We start from the raw sequence: 20673 nt of genomic DNA, 5'->3' as shown, positions 1-20673 counted from the left end.
TCCAGTAAACATACAGTGTTGTGAGTTTCAGGTGTACAATATAGTGATTCAGTACTTCCATACATTACTCAGTGCTCATCAAGCTAAGTGTACTCTTTAATCCCCATCACCTAGTTCATCCACCCCCCCACCCTGAAAAAAGGTTTTTGAAGAAAAAAATCTAGGCTGCTTTCTTACACCTTCATTTAACTTAATTTTACATTGTAAAAGTAGGCTATTGTTCTTTTATGGTATATTTAATAAAGTGCTTTTTATAAAATAGGTTCATTATAACTTTAGAAAATTTTAACAAGGAAATTAAAATTATCAGTAATCCCACCTCCAAGTGGTAACTACAGTTATTAACATTTTGGTATTTATTCATCTTGCATTTTCATATGAATACTAGTATCATACTTACAGATATTTTATAATGCACAGTTAATATATCATTTCCATGTCAATTGACATCTTTTGTGGGAATAGTTTTCATAGGATTAACATCTAATTGATTTGAACTTATATCCAGTATTTTTTTTATTCCAGTTAGAGTTGTTCAAAAACTCTGAAGGACTTCATGATTTCCCCAAATAATCTACCTCTTATCTTCAGTTCTCAGAGCTGTCCAATCTGCAAATTATTCTTTTAAAAAAACTTTTAAGTCAATTTAGGTCTCTTTTTCTTACTCTTATAGGAATGTACCAATAAGTAGCAAAATTAATCTGCTATCTTGTGCCTAGCTCTGTAGTGGTACTAACCGTAGATTCCATTAAGAAGCTAACCAGATTCAACCCTGTAATTTTCCAAGAGCCAAATAATGACAAGTTTTATCTTTGAAATATGTTTGGAATTAGTTCAGTTTTCTCTTCCTCATCATAAAGTCACATGGAGTTCATTATTTCATTAGTCTCCACGAAGTAAAGAAGCGTATATAAAGAAAAAAGACGTCTGTGTTAGAGATGCTTCTCCGGAAAGAGTGAGATTGCAGGGAGCTCTTGAGGCCCTGGATGTCGAAAAATGCCTTTTTGCTACTCTCACATTTGATTGGTAGTTCTGCTTACTATGGAATTATTGGTTGGAAATAACTTTTCTTCATAATTTTGAGGACATTGTTTCAGTCTGTATTCTTCAGTGTTGTTGGGAAGTCCAAGTATACAGGAAACATTAAACATTTTTCACATTTCAAAATACTTGGGATTTAGGTGGGTTTTATGTTCTAACATGTGGGGCCATTTACTTTTTCTCAATTCAGTAGACCCTGAAGTCCACTCTAGCAATAGTTTCCTCTTATCTGTGTAAGAAAAGCAAGGTGGGGGTGCTTCGTTTGATGCAGATAGCTGGCTTGGTTCACTCGCTAGCTGCCTGTCTCACTCAGGTATGGTAGCCTCAGGGCAGGACTTGCTCTAATTTGTGCCTCGTGATGTAACTGTGAAAAAATGTGTTTTATCAAATTATCAGTTATTACATAACATAGACTGAAATGTTAAAGCTACAAATGGCACATAGCTACTGTACATACTGTAGGTTTTCCTTTCTACTCAGTCAACATTTGTTATATGGAGTCTGGTATTTAGAGGTTAAGGATATTTAAACCAGGTCTAGGCCTATATAAATTGCTGATTAGATGTTTTGCCTATTGAGAATTCAGTAGTTAGTGAAAACAAAAAATATCACCAAAAATTACTGCTATATAAATTTTAGATGTTAATTTCTACAGTTAAAAATTCTACATATGTCCAAAATTTCCAATTGTAACAGATTAATTAACTCACATCCAGAATAAAACTTGCTCTTTCCCTGACCATTCGAATTTTATTTTTGTGGGATTTTGGCAAACTCTGTTTTCTTACTCTTAAGTTCTTAAAAGCCACCATTTTAATGTTTTGGTAATGAGAAGTCCACAGTATACATTTGGTACAAGCTGTTGGAAATAGTGAGATACACTGGCAAAAAGGAATTTATTAAGAGATCTAGCTGCCCCCCCACACTAAATGAGTGGTGATGGCAGGTTAATATTATAGAAAACCAGAGACAGCTTTTCTTCATGTCCTGCTTTCCATTTGTTTATAATTTTGCAGGTGCAGAACTGGAACAGTGAAATTCTTGCTAAACAAAAGCCTCTTATTGCCAAACCTTCTGCAAAGCTGCTCTTTGTCAACAGATGGAAGGGGAAAAAATGCAAAACTAATTCCTCCACTAAAGTTCTCCAAGATGCCAGTAATTCCATTGATCACCGAATTCCAAATTCTCAGAGAGTACGTATAAGATTTTGAGTGCTATGCTATGAGTATCTACATTTTAGTATTCTTGTATTGAAACTGAATATTTGGAAATTTATGTTAGACATTTAATACAAAATGCAGTTTTTATTCAAAGAAGTCTTCCATATTTCCCTATCTTTTCTGTCTTCTTCAAAGCTTTTAGAAACTGTAATTTCTCCATCCATGGATATGTTGCTTCACTGGTTTGGACAGTAATTGTCCCTATTTACTACCCCCCCCCCATTTACTACCTTTTATTCTACGCAGTGTCTCCCAGTAAAACTGTCCTTCTTTCATCTTAGAAGTTAGAACAAATTAAATTTAGATGTTCAAAGATTTTAAAATACTAATTTAAAATAGTATCTGCTAGCATGAACTTCTGTTTGTTTATACTGAAATTATAATAGAGTTAAAAACTATTTTCATGAAAAATGACCACAGGAATCAGGTTATTAAATATAACTTAAAATATTTAGAAATAAAATATCAGGAGTATCTCTAATGTAGCTAAGCTGGTAAGTCCTAGTCTATGGCAGAGGAAGTCTTTTGGTAGCCAAAGTAGATTCTGTTAAAAGAATCAAAATAAATTACAAAGATGATTCTTGAAATTATCAAGTCCATTTTTCAATGAGAGCTTTTGGAAAAATTGTGTTAGTCTTTATTTTTTTTGATGGAATTCTCTTTTGGTTCTCTTATCAGTGTTCCATCTATGACTGTACCCTGGTAGCGTCCTTTGTCTTTTATCAATAGATTTTTATCTATGTATATACCCCTAATGAAAGGGGTATATAAAAAATGGCTCAGGAATATTTTTATAGATCTAGAGCAGATCTCAAAGGCATACCTTTGTTCAAGGTTTGAGGTCTTAACTAAGCCCACTTAGCCCAACTGAGAATGTCCATACTTTTGGAGCCTCCCATGTTCAGAATTTTGATTTTTTTTTTTGCCCCTAGGAGCCTTGTGAATGATTAGTGCATCTGCCTACTGTTTATGTACATACTTAATCCCAGTCCTCAAACTGAACTGTACTCTCTCAACCCTCCTGTTTTCCTTACGTATGCCGTGTTCTCCGTCCCCCAAGTTGGGAACCCAGGTGTCATTCTGGACTCCCTCTCCTTCACTAACCACATCCCTCAGCTCTGCCCCAGCCCCTCCTTCTGAAAATAAACCTCTGCTACTATGTCTTCGTTCTCAGTGCACCTACCGCATCTCTCACCCAGATGTCTGGAATAGGCACCTGATCGCTTTCCCTGCATTAACCTCGGCGACCATTCAGAGGGGCCAGTTCTGTTTCTGTACAAAACTGCTTAAAATTACTACCAGTGCTCCTCTTATTTCACGTAGGATAACTTGTTAGTATGTCATACAGAGGCCCTTGTTTCGGTGGCTTCTTCCTACCTCTTCACCTCCCTTACTCCCTATAGTTCATTATTCCCTGATTACTACAGACCTTTGGAATTGCATATTAATCAGTATGAAACATAGCTACCCTGCAAATGCTAATTCATTCTTCAGGAGCCAACTCAAATATCACAGTTTCCCATGTCCCTTAAGAATTAGTTCTGCCCTTCTCCTGAGGCCTATAACACTTCATATAAATGTACCTCTACTATAATATTTACATCATTATGAAAAACAAAATACTTTTTATTAAATAGTGCAGTTGTCATTTTAAGCTTTGAAGCCTTCCAAATAAAGTATGACTAGTTCCCCTCTGCCTCAAATATTCATTTAGTTGAAGTTTATATATTTTTTCAGGATTTCCAAATCTTTAATAAAGGACCTTGGAAATCACTACATTTAGTTTTCAGTTCTTAGTTTAATTTTAAATTCTCTTGTAGAATCTTAGAACTGAACTTTGAGCCTGGGATCACGAGTATTTACATAATTCATTCAGTATCTAAAGCAGCTCCCCAGAGTCTGAGGTACATTTTTAAGTTTTTTTTTATTTGAGAGAGAGCGAGCATGAGCAGGGCGGAGGAACAGAGGGAGAAGCAGACTCCTCGCTGAGCAGGAAGCCCGATGAGGGACGCAATCCCAGGACCCTGGGATCATGACCTCAGCCAAAGGCAGACGCTTAGACTGTGCCCTGAGGTACATTTCTTTAGCCTTGGAAATACAAGGATTAAAAACTAAAATACATACTAGAATAAACACATTAGAAATGCTTTCTGTTAGTTGGATTGAAATAACTTTATTACCAAGTTGTGATCTTGAATTCTTTATAATGAAAATGTCAATTTTTATTTTTAATCTTCATCCTTTACCTTTTGCATATGTATCGTGATATTGTTCCACTGCTGATCTGACGATAATGCTGGAATATTTAGATTTTCTCTCAATATTTCAGAAAGTCAGTACAGGTACTGTTGGAGATGAAGGGTTCTTTGACCTGGTAAGCCGATTTCAGAGCAATCGGATGGATGATCAGAGGTGCTGCTTACAAGAACAGAGCTGTGGGCCAGCTTCAACGGCAGCTTCTTCCACTCCCCCTAGAGTGATGCTAAAAAGTGAGTTATCTGTGCTTCTCCCCCAATTTTAATAGTTCCCTGTGATATTCTTGTGATTTCTTTCTGAGAGTTTAGTTCTCATCAGAGCAAGTACAGTAAATGAGCCTGAACCCAGGTATATCGGAAATGCTGGTATTTCTTCAGTTCAAAACAAAGTTTTGTTTCAATTCCCCTAGGTTTATCTGTATTTTGGTCCACTGCACTTTCTACTAACTATAGCATACAATCTCCCTAGATTCTTTGGGACTGGGAAAAAATCTAAAAGTAAAAATAGTGAGGGGAAAAAATTTCAGTTATACATACCTTATAATTCTATGTAAAGCACAAATTCTTCCTATCTGGATTTAAAAAGCCGAGGAACAGGGACCTACAACTAAGGCTGAAGCTATGGTCTGCCTGAGCCTTGGAAAGGTCTAAAATGGGTTACTTAAAATTCTCTACTTTGGCTACCAAAAGACTTCCTCGGCCATAGACTAGGACTTACCAGCAACACTTAACTCTTAGTTAGCTAAATGGTTCCTATCCAGGGCATAGAATAAAAACACTGTCTCATTCATCCTCACGTGAGAAATTATCTAAGAAAGACAATTTATTACCTTCCGAAATCTAGCCCTAAATCTTGTACATTTTTTTTTAAAGATTTTATTTATTTATTTGACAGAGAGAGAGACAGCCAGTGAGAGAGGGAACACAAGCAGGGGGAGTGGGAGAGGAAGAAGCAGGCTCATAGCGGAGGAGACTGACGTGGGGCTCGATCCCAGAACGCCGGGATCACGCCCTGAGCCGGAGGCAGACGCTTAACGACTGAGTCACCCAGGCGCCCCACATTTTTTTTTTTTTTAAGTAGGCTCCAGGAATGCCCAGGTGGCTCAGTTGTTAAGCGTCTACCTTCTGCTCAGGTAATGATCCCAGGGTTCTGGGATCGAGTTCTGCGTCGGGCTCCCTGCTCAGTGGGAAGCCTGCTTCTTCCTCTCCCACTCCCCTGCTGTGTTCCCTCTCTTGCTGGCTGTCACATAAATAAAATCTTTAAAAAAAAAAATCTTTAAAAAATTAAAATAATGTAGGCTCCACATCCAGCATGGAGCCCAACACAGGACTCAGACTCATGACCGTGAGATCAAGACCCAGACAGTTAACCAGCTGAGCCAGCACCCCTTGTAAAGTTGCATTTTGAGTGGGCGTTAGATAAAAGGAAATACAGTCAAATCTGAATAACATCAACCTGGATCATCTGAAGTACTCTGGGATTTATTCTTCCCTCCTTGTCCATCTTGTCAGGCCCCAGCCTATCAGTGACTCTGACAGAGCTAAAGCAGGGGGACAGAGTGGATGTTGGGACTGAACAAGGCAGAAAGGAGCTATATGTATATTAAAAATATGCTTATTTTTGTAATGTTATGGATTTTTTTTTCCTATTCATAGCACCATCTGTTTCCATGGTATCCCCCAACACGGATGAGTTTTTAGACCTTCTTGCCAGCTCACAGAGCCGCCGTCTCGATGACCAAAGGGCCAGTTTCAGTAATTTGCCAGGGCTTCGTCTGACACAAAACAACAATAAGTCTGTACTTGGCCACCTGATGACTAATGACAACAAAGAGCCTGATGAAGACTTCTTTGACATCCTTGTAAAATGTCAGGTATGTGTGCATATTTGTGTCAGTGTGTGGCTCAGATGCTGTGTAGAGCTTTGTCAGTATTATAGTTCTAATTTGGGAAGGGCTCATTTTGTATTAGGGACACACTTATTATTCAGGGGTCCATCAGACACTATAGATCCCTGTGATGGCTTTTTACTTTGTATTATTTTGGGTGGTGAGGTGAGGTGAGATGTTCCTGATGACTCTCTGAGCTGTGGTGGAGAGGAGACTGTGAAGGGTGTAAAAGGAGACCTAGAAAAGAGCCCCTCTTAAAAAAAAAAAAAAAAAAGGCTCTCTTTTCTAAATGTCAGGAGAAAGCATTGGGAGCAGTCAGTGATTAATAGGGGGAGAGTCTAGCTGGGGCCCTCGCTAGGAATGCACATATTGAGAGAGCTTTCATTTTTTAGTTATTTTAATAATTATTTGCCAAAATGGTTAAGGAGTGTCTCAGATGGCTTGAACAGGACCACAAGAAAAATTTTTACTAAAGAGACATTTCCTCTGCCCGACCCTAATTCTGTTTTCTCATTCATGAAAAGATGAGATGACACATATACTACCTACCTCTCATTCCACAAAATTATTGGGCACCTATTATGTTCTCTGCATTATTTTAGACATTTGAGACATACTTGGCTTCTAAAGGATCCTACATTTTAGTGTGAGAGACAGTAAGTCTGTACATGTATATAGATGTTATATGTCAGGTACTGATAACATGCTATAAAGAAAATTAAAGCAAGATAACGAGAGTGGGGTATCTAGGGCTGATGGTGGTTAGGAAAGATGTTTCAGGATTGGCATATGAACAGGGATCTGAGTGAGGTGAAATAGCCATGTGAATATTTAGTGAAAGCGTTCCATGCAGAGACAACAAGTCTCTTCTTGGATATAAAAGCTTAGCAGGTTCAGGGAGTGGCAAGGTGGCCAGTATGACTGGCATGGAGTGAATAAAGGATAAGGGAGAATGGTAGGAGATGCGGATGGAGAAATAACCAGCCTACATGTTACAGGCCATAATGAGGTCTTGTATTCCAAATGCAATAGAAGACATTGGACAGTCTGGAAGATCATCCTGGCTACTGCTGAAAGCATGTGGAATGGCAAAGGGTGTTAGTAGAAAAACCAATACGGATAATTCAGGCAAAAGATAATTGGTGACTTTGACTAGCGTAGTGGTGGATGGTAGTGATGATAGGCAGTCAGACTAAGGATATAATTTGAAGTTATGGTTGACTAGAAAGACCTGTAAATAAATTAGATGGAGGGTATAAGAAAGAATCAAGGAAGGCTCCTATCTTTTTGGCTTTGCACTAAGTGAATGGTACAGTTTACTGAAATGGAGAAGTCAAGAGGAGAAATGGGTTTGGGAAGAAAAAGCAGTTCTACTTTAGGTACATAAATTTGAGTTATGTAAGTAGATACTCCAGTGGAGATGTTGAATAGGCAACTGGATATAAAAATCTGGAGCCCCAGAGAAAAAAGATTTTGGGAGTCATCAGCAGCATACAGCTGGGTATTAAAGCCTTGGGAAGATAGTATCTGAAGAAAACAGGAAGACTAAGCCCTGGGCATTCCAAAATCTAACTGAATAGAGGACAAAAAGCTAGAAAAGCAGCAGTCAGCCCAGAGAGTGGTGGAAGCAAATTGAAGAAAGCATTTTCAGAACACTGCTAAGCAGCCAAGTAAGATGATGGTTGATCTTCTAGATTTGGCAACATGGAGATTATTAGTCATTTTGAAAGATACTGTTTTAGTGACATGATGGGGACAAAGGATTGAGGGGGTTGAGAAAATGGAAAGTGTAAAAGGGGATATTTTTCTTATTTGGGGAGTTAATACTGCATGTATGCTGTCAGAAATGATCCAGTAGAGGGAGGAAGCAGTGATGCAGCACAGTATGGGGTAACCAAAGTTTTCGTGCAGGTGAGAAGGGAGGCAGAGTGTACGTCTGCAGATTGGGAGGGAGGTGTAGGTAGGAATTCTCTCGAGCGGCTTTTCTTAGCAAAATAAGGAGGAGGGCCATTAGTGGAGATTGTGGAACATAGTTCCTTTGAGAAACTGAAAGCATATTGAACTACCCTGAGGACTTATTTGAAATAAGACAGGTCAGTACAGTGGTGTATTTTCTCAAAGCATAACCAGCTACTTAAGGATACAGAGATTTAATCAAGGTCAGTATTTTGACAGAAAGGATAGAGGGGGAGAGACGCACATACCAGGGAATTATTTTAATAAGGGACTTTGGAATCTAGGCTGCATCTAAGAAGGGAAGTAAGGAAATGAAAGGTAGGGAAGTGAAAAGTAACAGTGATCCCAGTGGCTTTAAGAAATACTGAAGACACGTCCCTAATAACAGACCATCAACATATATGAAGCAAAAATTGAAAGAACTAAAGGGAGAAATGAACATTTCTACAAAAATAGTTGAAGGTTTCAAACCGCCCCCCCCCCCAGTAATAGGTAGGACAATCAGGCAGATGATAAACTTGAACAACACAATAGGCCAATAGTTCTCACAGAACATACATTCTTCTCAAGTGCACATGGGATATTCTCTAGGATAGACCATCGGTTAGGCCACAAAATAAGTCTTAATGTTTAAAGACAGATATCACACACAGAAGATAATCTGTATGAGAAGATACCCTGACCACAACAGGATGAAGTTAGAAGCAATAACAGAAGGAGAATTCACAAATTTGTGGACATTAACCAGTAGGTAAAGAGGAAATTACAAGGGAAATTAGAAAATACCTAGAGACTGATGAAAATGAAAACACAATATTCTAAAATTTTGGGATGCAGTGAAAGCAGTACTCATTTTATAGCTGTAAGAAGGAAGATCTCAAATTAACAACCTAATTTCACAGCTTAAGGGGCTAGAAAAAGAACTAAACCTAAAACTAGCAGAAGGAAGGAGATGGAGAACAGGAAAAGTAGAAAAAAAAATCAAGTCTTAAAGCTGGTTATTTGAAAAGTTTAACAGAACTGATAAACATTTAATACAACTGGTAAACATTTAACTAGAGTAAGGGAAAGAGAAGCCTCAAATTACTAAAATAGAAACAAAAATGGGGACATTACTCATTCTACAGAAATAAAAATAATTTTAGGAGAATACTGTGAGTGATTATATGCCAACAAGTTGGATAACCTATATGAAATGGATAAATAACTAGAAACACAAAATCATCCAACACTGAATCATGAATAGAAAATAGACCCATAATCCATAAGGAGATTATATCAGTAATCAAAACCTCCTGACAAAGAAAAGCCCTGGACCTGATGGGCTTCACTGGTGAATTCTACCAAACATTTAAAGAACTAAGACCAGTCCTCATACTCTTCCAAAAAACTGAAGAGAAGGAACTACTTCCTATTCCTAAGTCATTCTATGAGGCCAATATTGTCCTGATACCAAAGCCAGACAAGACACTACAAAAAACTTATGAGGCCAATATCCATTTTTAATATAGATGCAAAGATCATCAATAAAATACTAGCTAACAGAATCCAGTAAACAGATTATACACCATGCCTAGGAGGAATTTATTCCTGGAATGCAGGGATGGTTCAGCATAGCAGATTATACACCATGCCCAGGAGGAATTTATTCCTGGAATGCAGGGATGGTTCAACATAGGGGCATCAATCAGTGCAATACATACACCACATTAATAGAATGAAAGCGGGGGAAAAAAAAAAAAACTCGATCATCTAAATGGATGTAGGAAAAGTATTTGACAAAATTCAACACATTTTCATGTTAAAAACACTCTACAAACTAGGAATAGTAAGAAACATAGTAAGTACATAATAAACATAGTAAGTACAAACTAGGAATAGTAAGAAACATAATAAAAGTCATTTATGACGGGTGCCTGGGTGACTGAATTGGTTGCATACCTGACTCCTGATTTGAGATCAGGTCTCGGGATTGTGGGATCGAGGCCTGTGTGGGGCTTGGCGTAGAGTGTCCTTGTCCTTCACCCTGTGTGCATGCACATGTGCACTCAAATTGAGAATACAAAAAAAAAAGTCATTTATGAAATATCCACAGCTACCATTATACTCAACAGTAAAAGACAAAAGTTATTCTCTAAGATCAAGACAAGGAGCCCACTTTCACCACCTCTATTCAACATAATACTGGAACTTTTAGCAGAGGAATTAGGCAAGGGAAGAAAAAATCCAGATTGGAAAGGAGAAAAAATTCTCTGTTCAGAAATGACAGTCTTAGATATAGAAAGCCCTAAAGATTTCACCAAAACCCATAAAAAACCCTAAGAAATTCAGCAAAATAAGATACAAAATTAATATCCAAATATCAGTTGTGTTTCCATATGCTAACAATGATGAACACACTAAAAAGGAAATTAACGGTTCTTCTTAATATAGCATCAAAAAGAATAAGATACCCAAGAATGAACTTAACCAGGGAGGTTAGAGACTTGAACAATGAAAACTATATTTCTGAAAGACATGAAAACCTCAGATAAAATGGAAAAAAAATCTCACGTTCATGGATTAGAAGACTTAATATTGTTAAAATGCCAGTACCACCCAGAGTGAATCCACAGTTTCAGTGCATTCCTTATCAAAATGTAAATAAGGTTTTTTACAGAAACAGAAAATTCCATCCTGAGATTTCCACAGCAACCCAAATAACTGAAACAATCTTGAGCAAGCAGAACAAAGTTGGAGGCCTCACATTTCCCGATTTCAAATTTTACTACAAAGCTACAGTAATCAAACAGTTATGGTACTGGCATAATGACAGACATATACACCAACAGGAAAGAGAGCCCAGAAATAAATCCTTGAATATGTGGTCGAATGATTTTCAGCAAGTATGCCATGACTATTAAATGGGAAAATCAACTCATCAGCAAATGATTCTGGGAAAACCATCCACATGCAAAAGAATGAAGCTGCACCCTTACCTAACGCCAGATATAAAAACTGATTCAGACCTAAATGTAAGAGCTAAGACTATAAAATTTGTAGAAAACATAAGGAGAAAGCTTCAAGATTTTGGATTTGGCAGTGATTTCTTAGTTATGACACCAAAGGCACAGGCAACAAAAGAAGAAATAGACAAACTGGACGTCATGACAATTTAAAACTTTTGCACATCAAACACTTTTACAAAAGTAAAAAGGCAACTCGCAGAAAATATCTGTACATCATGTAACCGATAAAGGATTAATTCAGAATACAGAGAACTCTTAACCTTAACTACAAAAAAACCTATTTCAAAAACAGGCAGGGGGGCCTGGGTGGCTCAGTCGGTTAAGTAACCAACTCTTGATCTCAGCTCAGGTCATGATCTCAGGGTCATGATATTGAGCCCCGTGGTGGGCTCTGCACTAGGTGTGGAGCCTGCTTAATATTCTCTCTGCCTCTCCCCCACCCCGCCCAAAGAATACAAACAGATATTTCTCCAAAGAAAATACACGAATGGCCAATAATCACAGGAAGGGATGCTCAGCATAACAAATCATTAGAGAAATGCAAATCAAAACCACAACGCAATACCATCTCACACCCATTAGGAAGCTACCATTAAAAAACAAAAAAACCCACCAGAAAACAATGAGCATTGGTGAGGATGTGGAGAAACTGGAACTGTCAGTGCCCTGCAGGGGTAAATAGAAAATGGTGGAGCTGCTATGAAAAACAGTACAGTGGGTCTTTCCAAGATGGCAAAGGAGTAAACTCAGTTTTGTCTGGTCCCAGGAATTCAGCTACATAGCCATCAAATCATTCTGAACACCTGTGAACTCAACCAGAGATCTAAGAAAAAGAATTGCTGCAATTCTACATAAAGAAAGACAACCACTTTCTGCAAGAATGACAAGATGGAAAAAACTCACCTCAAAAGAGACCAAGAGGCAGTACTGACTCACCAGGGACATAATCAGTATGGATATAAGTAAAACGTTGGAACTAGAACAATTCATAACAATTATAACGATACTAGCTGGGCTTGAAAAAAGCATGGAAGATACTAGAGAATCCCTTTCTGGAGAAATAAAAGAACTAAAATCTAATTATATTGAAATCAAAAAGGCTATCAGTGAGATGCAGTAAAAAATGGAGGCTCTAACTGCTAGGGTAAATGAGGCAGAAGAGTGAATTACTAATACAGAGGACAAAATGATGGAGAATGAAGAAGCTGAGAAAAACAGAGATAACTACTGGATCACGAGGGAAGAATTCGAGAGAGAAGTGATACCATAAAGTGAAACAATATAATACCTGGGATCCCAGAAGAAGAAAGGGGGGGTACATAAGTTATACTGGAGCAAATTATAGCTGAGAACTTTCCTAATCTGGGTCTGAAGGAAACAAGCATTCAAGTCTGGGAGGCACAGAAAACCCCCCCTCAAGATCAGTAAAAATAGTGAAGCCTGCAGATCTCAGAGACCAAGAGAAAATCCTGAAAGCAGCTCAGGACGAGAGGTCTATAACCTAGAAGGGTAGAAACATTAGACTGGCAGAAGACCTATCCACAGAGACCCAGCAGGCCAGAAAGGATTGGCATGATATATTCAGGGTGCTAATGAGAAATATGTAGCCAAGAATACTTTATCCAGCTAGGAAGTTATTCAAAATAAGAAAGATAATAAAGCTTCCAGAAGAAACTAAAACTAAAAGACTGTTTAATTTGTGATCACTAAACCAGCCCTGCAAGAAATATTAAGGGAGATGCTTTAAATGAAGAGAGAGCCCAAAAGTAACATAGACCAGAAAGGAACAGGGACAATATACAGAAACAGTGACTTTACAGGTAATTCAATGACACTAAATTCATATCTTTCAATAGTTACTCTGAAGGTAAATGCACTAAATGCCCCAATCAAAAGACACAGGGTATGAGACTGGATAAAAAAGAAAGACCAATGGTGTGCTGTCTGCAAGAGACTCACTTTAGACCCAAAGACACCTCCAGATTGAAAGTGAGGGGGTGGAAAACCATTTATCATGCTAATGGACATCAAAAGAAAGCTGGGGTGGCAATCCTTACATCAAACAAATGAAATTTTAAACCAAAGACTGTAATAAGAGATGAGGAAGGACACTATATCATAATTAAAGGGTCTATCCAACAAGATCTAACAATTTTAAATATTTATGCCCCTAACATGGGACCAGCAATTGTATAAACCAATTAATAACAAAATTAAATTTTTAAAAGATTTATTTAGAGAGCACACAAGAGGTAGGAAGGGGGAGAGGGAGAAGCAGACTCCCCGCTGAGCAGGGAGCCCAACTCAGGGGCTCAATCCCAAGACCCCGAGATCTATGACCTGAGCTGAAGGCAGACACTTAACTGACTGAGCCACCCAGGCGCCCCAATAGTAGGGGACTTTAACAGCTCACTCACCACAGTGGACAGATCATCTAAGCAGAAGTTCAACAAAGAAAAAAGGGCTTTGAATGATACACTGGACTAGATGGATTTCACAGATATATTCAGAGCACTCCATCCTAAAGCAGCAGAATACACTTTTTTTTAGATTTTATTTATTTGACAGCACAAGCAGGAAGAGCAGGAAGCAGAGGGAGAGGGAGAAACAGGCTCCTTGCTGAGTAAGGAGCCAGATGCAGGACCCAATTCCAGGACCCTGGGATCACGACCTGAACCGAAGGCTTAACCGACTGAGCCACCCAGTTGCCCCCAGAATACACATTCTTCTCAAGTCCACATGGAACATTCTCCAGAATAGATCATATACTGGGTCACAAATCAGGTTTCAACTGGTACCAAAAGACTGGGATCATTCCCTGCATATTTTTGGACCACAATGCTTTGAAACTCAAACTAAATCACAAGAGGAAAGTTGGAAAGAACTCAAATACATGGAGGGTAAAGAGCATCCTACTAAAGAATGAAACGATCAACCATGAAATTAAAGAAGAATTTAAAAAATTCATGGAAACAAATGAAAATGAAAACAATGGTTCAAAACCTTTGGGATGCAGTAAAGGCGGTCTTAAGAGGGAAGTATATAGCAATACAAGCCTTTCTCAAGAAATAAGAAAGGTCTCAAATATAGAACCTAACCTTACACTTGAAGGAGCTGAAGAAAGAATAGCAAATAAAGCCTAAACCCAGGAGGAGAAGAGAAAATAATAAAGATGAGAGCAGAAATCAATGAACTAGAAACCCAAAGAACAGCAGAACAGATCAACAAAACTAGGAGCTGGTTCTTTGAAAGAATTAGTAAGATCAATAAACCCCTAACCAGACTTATCAAAAAGAAAAGAAAAAGGACCCAAATTAATAAAATCATGAATGAAAGAGAAGAGATCACGACCAACACCAAGGAAATACAAACAATTACAAGATCACATGGTGAGCAACTATATGCCAACAATTTAGGCAATTTGGAAGAAATGGATATGTTCCTAGAGATGTATAAAAAACCAAAACTGAACCAGGAAGAAATAGAAAACCTGAACAGACCCATAGCCAGCAAGGAAATTGAAGCAGTAATCAATAATCTCCCAACAAACAAGAGTCCAGGGCTGGATGGCTTCCCAGGGGAATTCTACCAAACATTTAAAGAAGAATTAACACCTGTTCTTCTAAAGCTGTTTCAGAAAATAGAAATGGAAGATAAACTTCCAAACTCATTTTGTGAGGCTAGCCATTACCTTGATTCCAAAACCAAAGACCCCACTAAAAAGAATTACAGACCAATATCCCTGATAAACATGGATGCAAAAATTCTTACCAAGATACTACCCAATAGGATCCAACAGTACATTAAAAGGATTATTCACCAAGACCAAGTGGGATTTATTCCTGGGCCACAAGGGTGGCTCAGCAGCCGCAAATCAGACTGATACATCACTTTAGTAAAAGAAAAGAACCATATGATCCTCTCAGTGGATACAGAAAAAGCATTTGACAAAGTACAGCATCCTTTCATGATTAAAACTCTTTGTAGTGTAGGGATAGAGAATATCATAAAAGCCATATATGAAAAGCCCACAGTGAGTATCATTCTCAGTGGGGAAAAACTGAGAGCTTTTCCCCTAAGGTCAGGAACACAACAGGGATGTCCACTCTTAGCACTGTTCAACATAGTACTAGAAGTCCTAGCCTCAGCAATCAGACAACAAAAAGAAATAAAAGGCATCCGAATCAGCAAAGAAGTCAAACTCTAACTCTTTGCAGATGACATGATACTCTATGTGGAAAACCCAAAAGACTCCACCCCAAAATTGCTAGAACTCATACAGGAATTCAGCAACGTGGCAGAATGCAAAATCAATGCACAGAATCAGTTGCGTTTCTATATACTAAGAAGGAAGAGAAATTAAGGAGTTGATCCCATTTACAATTGATCCCAAAACCATAAGATACCTGGGAATAAACCTAGCCAAAGAGGCAAAGGATCTGTACTCAGAAAATTATAGAACACTCACGAAGGAAACTGAGGAAGACCTAAAGAAATGGAAAAAATGTCTCATGCTCATGGGTTGGAACAACAAATATTGTTAAAACGCCTATGCTACCTAGGGCAATCTATACATTCAATATAATCCCTATCAAAATACTATCAAGTTTTTTCACAGAGCTGGAACAAATAATTCTAAAATTTGTATGGAACCAGAAAAGACCCCGAATATCCAAAGGAATGTTGAAAACCAAAGCTGGTGGCATCACAGTTCTGGACTTCAAGCTCTATTAGAAAGCTGTAATCATCAAGACAGTATGGTACTGGCACGAAAACACACATAGATCAGTGGAACAGAAGAGAGAACCCAGAAATGGACCCTCAACTCTATGGCCAATTAATCTTCGCCAAAGCAGGAAAGAATATCCAATGGAAAAAAACCAGTCTCTCCAACCAATGGTGTTGGGAAAGTTGGATAGCCACATGCAGAAGAATGAAACTGGAACATTTTTTTTACACCATACATAAAAATAGACTCAAATGGATGAAAGACCTAAATGTGAGACAAGGAAACCATCAAAAGCTCTGTGATCCTGCCTGCAACTTCTTGCTAGACACGTCTCCAAAGGCAAGGGAAACAAAGGAAAAAATGAACTCTTGGGACTTACCAAGATAAAAAGCCTCTGCACAGCAAAGGAAACAGTCAACAAAACCAAAAGACAACCAACAGAATGGGAGAAGATACTTGCAAAAGACATCAGATAAAGGGCTAGTATCCAAAATCTATAAAGAACCTATCAAACTCAACACCCGAAGAACACATAATCCAATCAAGAAATGGACAGAAGAGGGGCGCCTGGGTGACTCAGTTGGTTAAGCGTCTGCCTTCAGCTCTGGTCATGATCTCAGCGTCCTGGAATCGAGCCCCCTGCCAGGCTCCCTGCTCAGCGGGGAACCTGCTTCTCCCTCTCCCCCTGTAGCTCCCCTGCTTATGCGTGCGCTCGCTCGCCCTCTCAAATAAAATCTTTAAAAAAGAAAAAGAAACGAGCAGAAGGCATGAACAGCCATTTCGCCAAAGAAGACATACAAATGGCCAACAGACACATGAAAAAATGCTCAGTATCAGGAAAATACAAATAAAAACCACAAGGAGATACCACCTCCCACCAGTCAGACTGGCTAAAATTAACAAGTCAGGAAATGACAGATGTTGGCGAGTATGCAGAGAAAGGGGAACCCTCTTGCACTGTTGGTGGGCACGCAAGCTGGTGCAGCCACTCTGGAAAACAGTATGGAGGTTCCTCAGAAAGTTAAAAATAGAACTACCCTATGACCCAGCAATTGCACTACTGGGTGTTTACCCCAAAGATACAAATGTAGTGATCTGAAGGGGCACCTGCACCCCAGTGCTTACAGCAGCGATGTCTACAACTATGGAAAGAGCCCAGATGTCCATCAAAAGATGAATATGGATACAGAAGATGTATATATACAATGGAATACTCTCAGCCATCAAAAAAAAAAAAAAATGAAATCTTGCCATTTACAGTGACATGGCCTGAACTAGAGGGTGTTATGCTAAGTGAAATAAGTCAGTCAGGAAAGACAATTATCATATGATCTCACTCATATGTGGAATTTAAGAAACAAAACAGGATCATAGGGGAAGGGAGGGAGAAATAGACAAAATCAGACAACCATAAGGGACTCTTAAGTATAGGAAACAAACTGAGGGCTGCTGGAGGGGAGGAGGGTGGAGGGATGGGGTTAACTGGTGATGGGCATTAAGGAGGGCATGTGATGTAATGAGCACTGGTGTTATAGACAACTGATGAATCACTGAGTTCTACCTATGAAACTAGCAATACACTATATGTTAATTAACTGAATATAAAAGAAAAAAATAAGCTTAACAGGCTTGTCAGCAAGCCTGATGAAAACCTGAATGAGACAATGGAAACCAAGACTGCCTTCAAGAAATTCTCAGGATTAAAATTCAGCTTAAATGTTAAAAAAAAAAAAACCAGTATGGTGGTTCCTCAAAAACTTAAAATTACCATATGATCCAACAGTCTCATTTCTGGATATATATACCCAAGCAACTGAGATCCCAGATATGAACAGGCATTTGTACACCCATGTTCAAGCAGCATGATTCACAACAGCCGAAAGGTAGAGGCAACCAACTGCCCACTGGCAGATGGAGAAAATGTGGTATACTACACAACGGAATAATTTTCAGCCTTAAAAATGAGGAAAATTCTGCCAAGCCGCAACATGGGGGAACCCTGAAGGCGTTATGCTGAAAAACAGGCAGTTGCACTCGTATGAGGCAGTCAGATTCATAGAGACAAAGCAGAATGGTGGCTGCCAGGGGCTGCAGAGGGGAGAATGGGAGCTCCTGTTTGATAGGGTTAGAGTTTGGGTTTTACAAGACGGATATGGATGGTGATGACCACACAGCAGGATGAATGTGCTCAATACTAAACTTACACTGAAAAATAGTTAAAGTGGTAAACTTTCTTTTACAATTAAAAAAAAAATTCCTGGGGGATTACGCTCTAGCCTGATCTGGAATTGGAGGTAGCAGTCAACATGGGATGTCTGAAATCATGATTGTAAAGACAGCGCAATTACTGAGAGTGACCAAGTCTGGCCTATGACCATGGGAGCGAACGGATGAGGCCGAGGTAAAGAAGGAAGGCCAGAAGAGAAGAGGTCTAGGGACCCAGGTGCCGGAGAAGTTGGGGGACAATGAAATCAGCTCAGCTTGAAGACAGGAGAAATGGAACGTGAGCCGGGTGTGTGTGGCGGCGGGCGGTTGCTCACAAGGCGGCCAGCGAACTGCCTGTGAGGGTCCCAGGCTGTGGGGCGAAATGCTAGGCACGTCGGTGCACAGCGCGCAGCACGAGCGGGCCCCCCGAGGTCGGAGAGCACATGCCCGCTCTCGAGCTACAGTACCAGACGCTCCACGTACCCCTCTAAGTGCTTGTGTTTTTTAGTTATCAATAACATTTCTAATGTACTTCTGAAATAAGAATCGGTAAGTTACGACTTCAGGGAAGAAATCTGGGCTATTTAACAGATTTAAATGCTTAAGACAGGGCTAGACAGAAAACATTTTGGGTTTTTCGGGCCCCATGGTCTGTCAGAACTGCTCAGCTCTGCCGTTGTCGCAGGCAGGCAGCCACACGCAGTTCATCACAAACAGCACTGTGCGGAAATGAAAAGGAAGTGTACAAAAGCAGGCAGTGGGTTCCGGTTCGCTGACCCTTGGCCTGACACGGTATTTGGAAGGTAGTGCTGCAGGGTTTTGTACCTGACATTCTAAGGATTTGTTGTTCGTCAGTACCTATTCTGTAAGATTTGACCTTGTATCTTAATGAATCTTACCAAAGCCATGAAGTTATACTCCCACATAGTACTTGCTGGATTCTGATGAGGTGAGTCATGGCGAAGGTTTTATTAGGCTTCAGGTCTAAAGACTGAATTTCTGAGACGAGGCAAAAATATGTTTTTCTTGTGACAGCAAACATTAATGCAGTATTCGTGTTTTAATCTCTTTCTCCTCAATTTTCAGGGGTCCAGATTAGACGATCAAAGATGCGCTCCACCAGCTGCCGCCACAAAAGGACCAACAGTACCAGATGAGGACTTTTTTAGCTTGATTTTACGTTCTCAGGCAAAAAGAATGGATGAACAGAGAGTTCTTTTGCAAAGAGATCAAAACAAAGACACTGAATTTGAACTGAAGGACCTTTTGCAAAGTAATGCTTTGTTGGAATTTAAAAATACAGGAAAAAAATAAGCAAACCACTAGTTATTATGGATATATTTTTTAAAAACGACCTTATTTCCTTTCAGAACACTGCAGGGAAATTCAATCTAGTACTTTTTCCTTAAAAGGAGAAATGATAGCACTGTAATACAGCTTAAAATGTTCTAGAATGATGTAAATATTTAACCTTTAATAGAATGTTAATTAACATTCGTCTGGACACGCACTTGTTTCGGGGGCGGGGTGTCTTAAAAGGTGCTTCATCAACTGTTGTGATTAAGGCTTGGGATTGTGTTCTTTGGCAACTTATTAAGATTCCTTTACCTAGAGTTTGAAAAGTAGGAAGATAAATGAATCTAAACTAGAATTTAATCCTCTTGCTGAGATAATTTTTTAAACTCTTAACTGACAGTGGCATTTTTTTATACTGAACCATGGATGTAGTGAGAAATTTTGCTGTTTAGTAAAAATAACATACTTGACCAATGTGTAAAAAAGTTCATCTTATTAAAAACCTAGATCTTTTTTCTGCTAAGAAAGTCATTTTCAATGTTATTAGTTCAAAGCCATTATAAAAACTCTTAAATAAACTTTTAGCATGTTTTGGGTCCTTTAATTTTAAAGTGTGTATGGCTTAAAATTATACTTTGTTACAAAACACCACTGTAAAGCTTTTTAAGACGTAATGTCAAAACAAAACACCCCAAAACTTACGTGAAGAACCTAGGCCATGAAAATAGAAAACAGATGAAAACTCACAAAATTTAAGTATGAAAGATGTAAGTTAAGCCCTGATCTGGTGGGCAGCGGTCACTAAGGCTTCCCCCTCCCTCCCAGAAACTGAAGATAGTTTACAAGGGTACGTAATAGGACAGGACATAAAGTAAGCTCGGCAGAAGACAGCAAGGATGGGACAGAGCCTCGTCTGAGGGTGAATTCTAGAACACAAATGCCCACACCCAGAACAAGTTGGCAACTCATTCACCTCTGGTTGCTTCTGATTCTGCACAGCTGGGATGATGATATCTGGGGCTCTGTTCTTCCTAAAAATTCTTCAGGTGATGTGGTGGGCAGTGAGAACCACTT

General features: G+C 38.9%; 1 protein-coding gene across 9 annotated transcripts in view; it reads left to right on the top strand.

Annotated features, from left to right (window-relative positions):
* Positions 1–20203, top strand: part of GPSM2 (G protein signaling modulator 2) — a 102340-nt gene extending 82137 nt beyond the window's left edge. For all 9 annotated transcript variants that reach the window (XM_048220203.2, XM_048220205.2, XM_048220204.2 and 6 more), the window contains 4 exons: positions 2058–2234; positions 4591–4750; positions 6173–6390; positions 19390–20203. In XM_048220203.2, the coding sequence (XP_048076160.1) occupies positions 2058–2234; positions 4591–4750; positions 6173–6390; positions 19390–19617 (783 nt within the window). In that variant the 3' untranslated portion in view covers positions 19618–20203. The remainder of the gene's footprint in view (positions 1–2057; positions 2235–4590; positions 4751–6172; positions 6391–19389) is intronic.
* Positions 20204–20673: the final 470 nt, after the last annotated feature.

The sequence above is a fragment of the Ursus arctos genome, unplaced genomic scaffold, assembly GCF_023065955.2.
Source record: "Ursus arctos isolate Adak ecotype North America unplaced genomic scaffold, UrsArc2.0 scaffold_12, whole genome shotgun sequence".
NCBI lineage: Eukaryota > Metazoa > Chordata > Mammalia > Carnivora > Ursidae > Ursus > Ursus arctos.
Note: the sequence above shows the minus strand (reverse complement) of the source record. Positions and strands in the feature narration are given on the sequence as shown.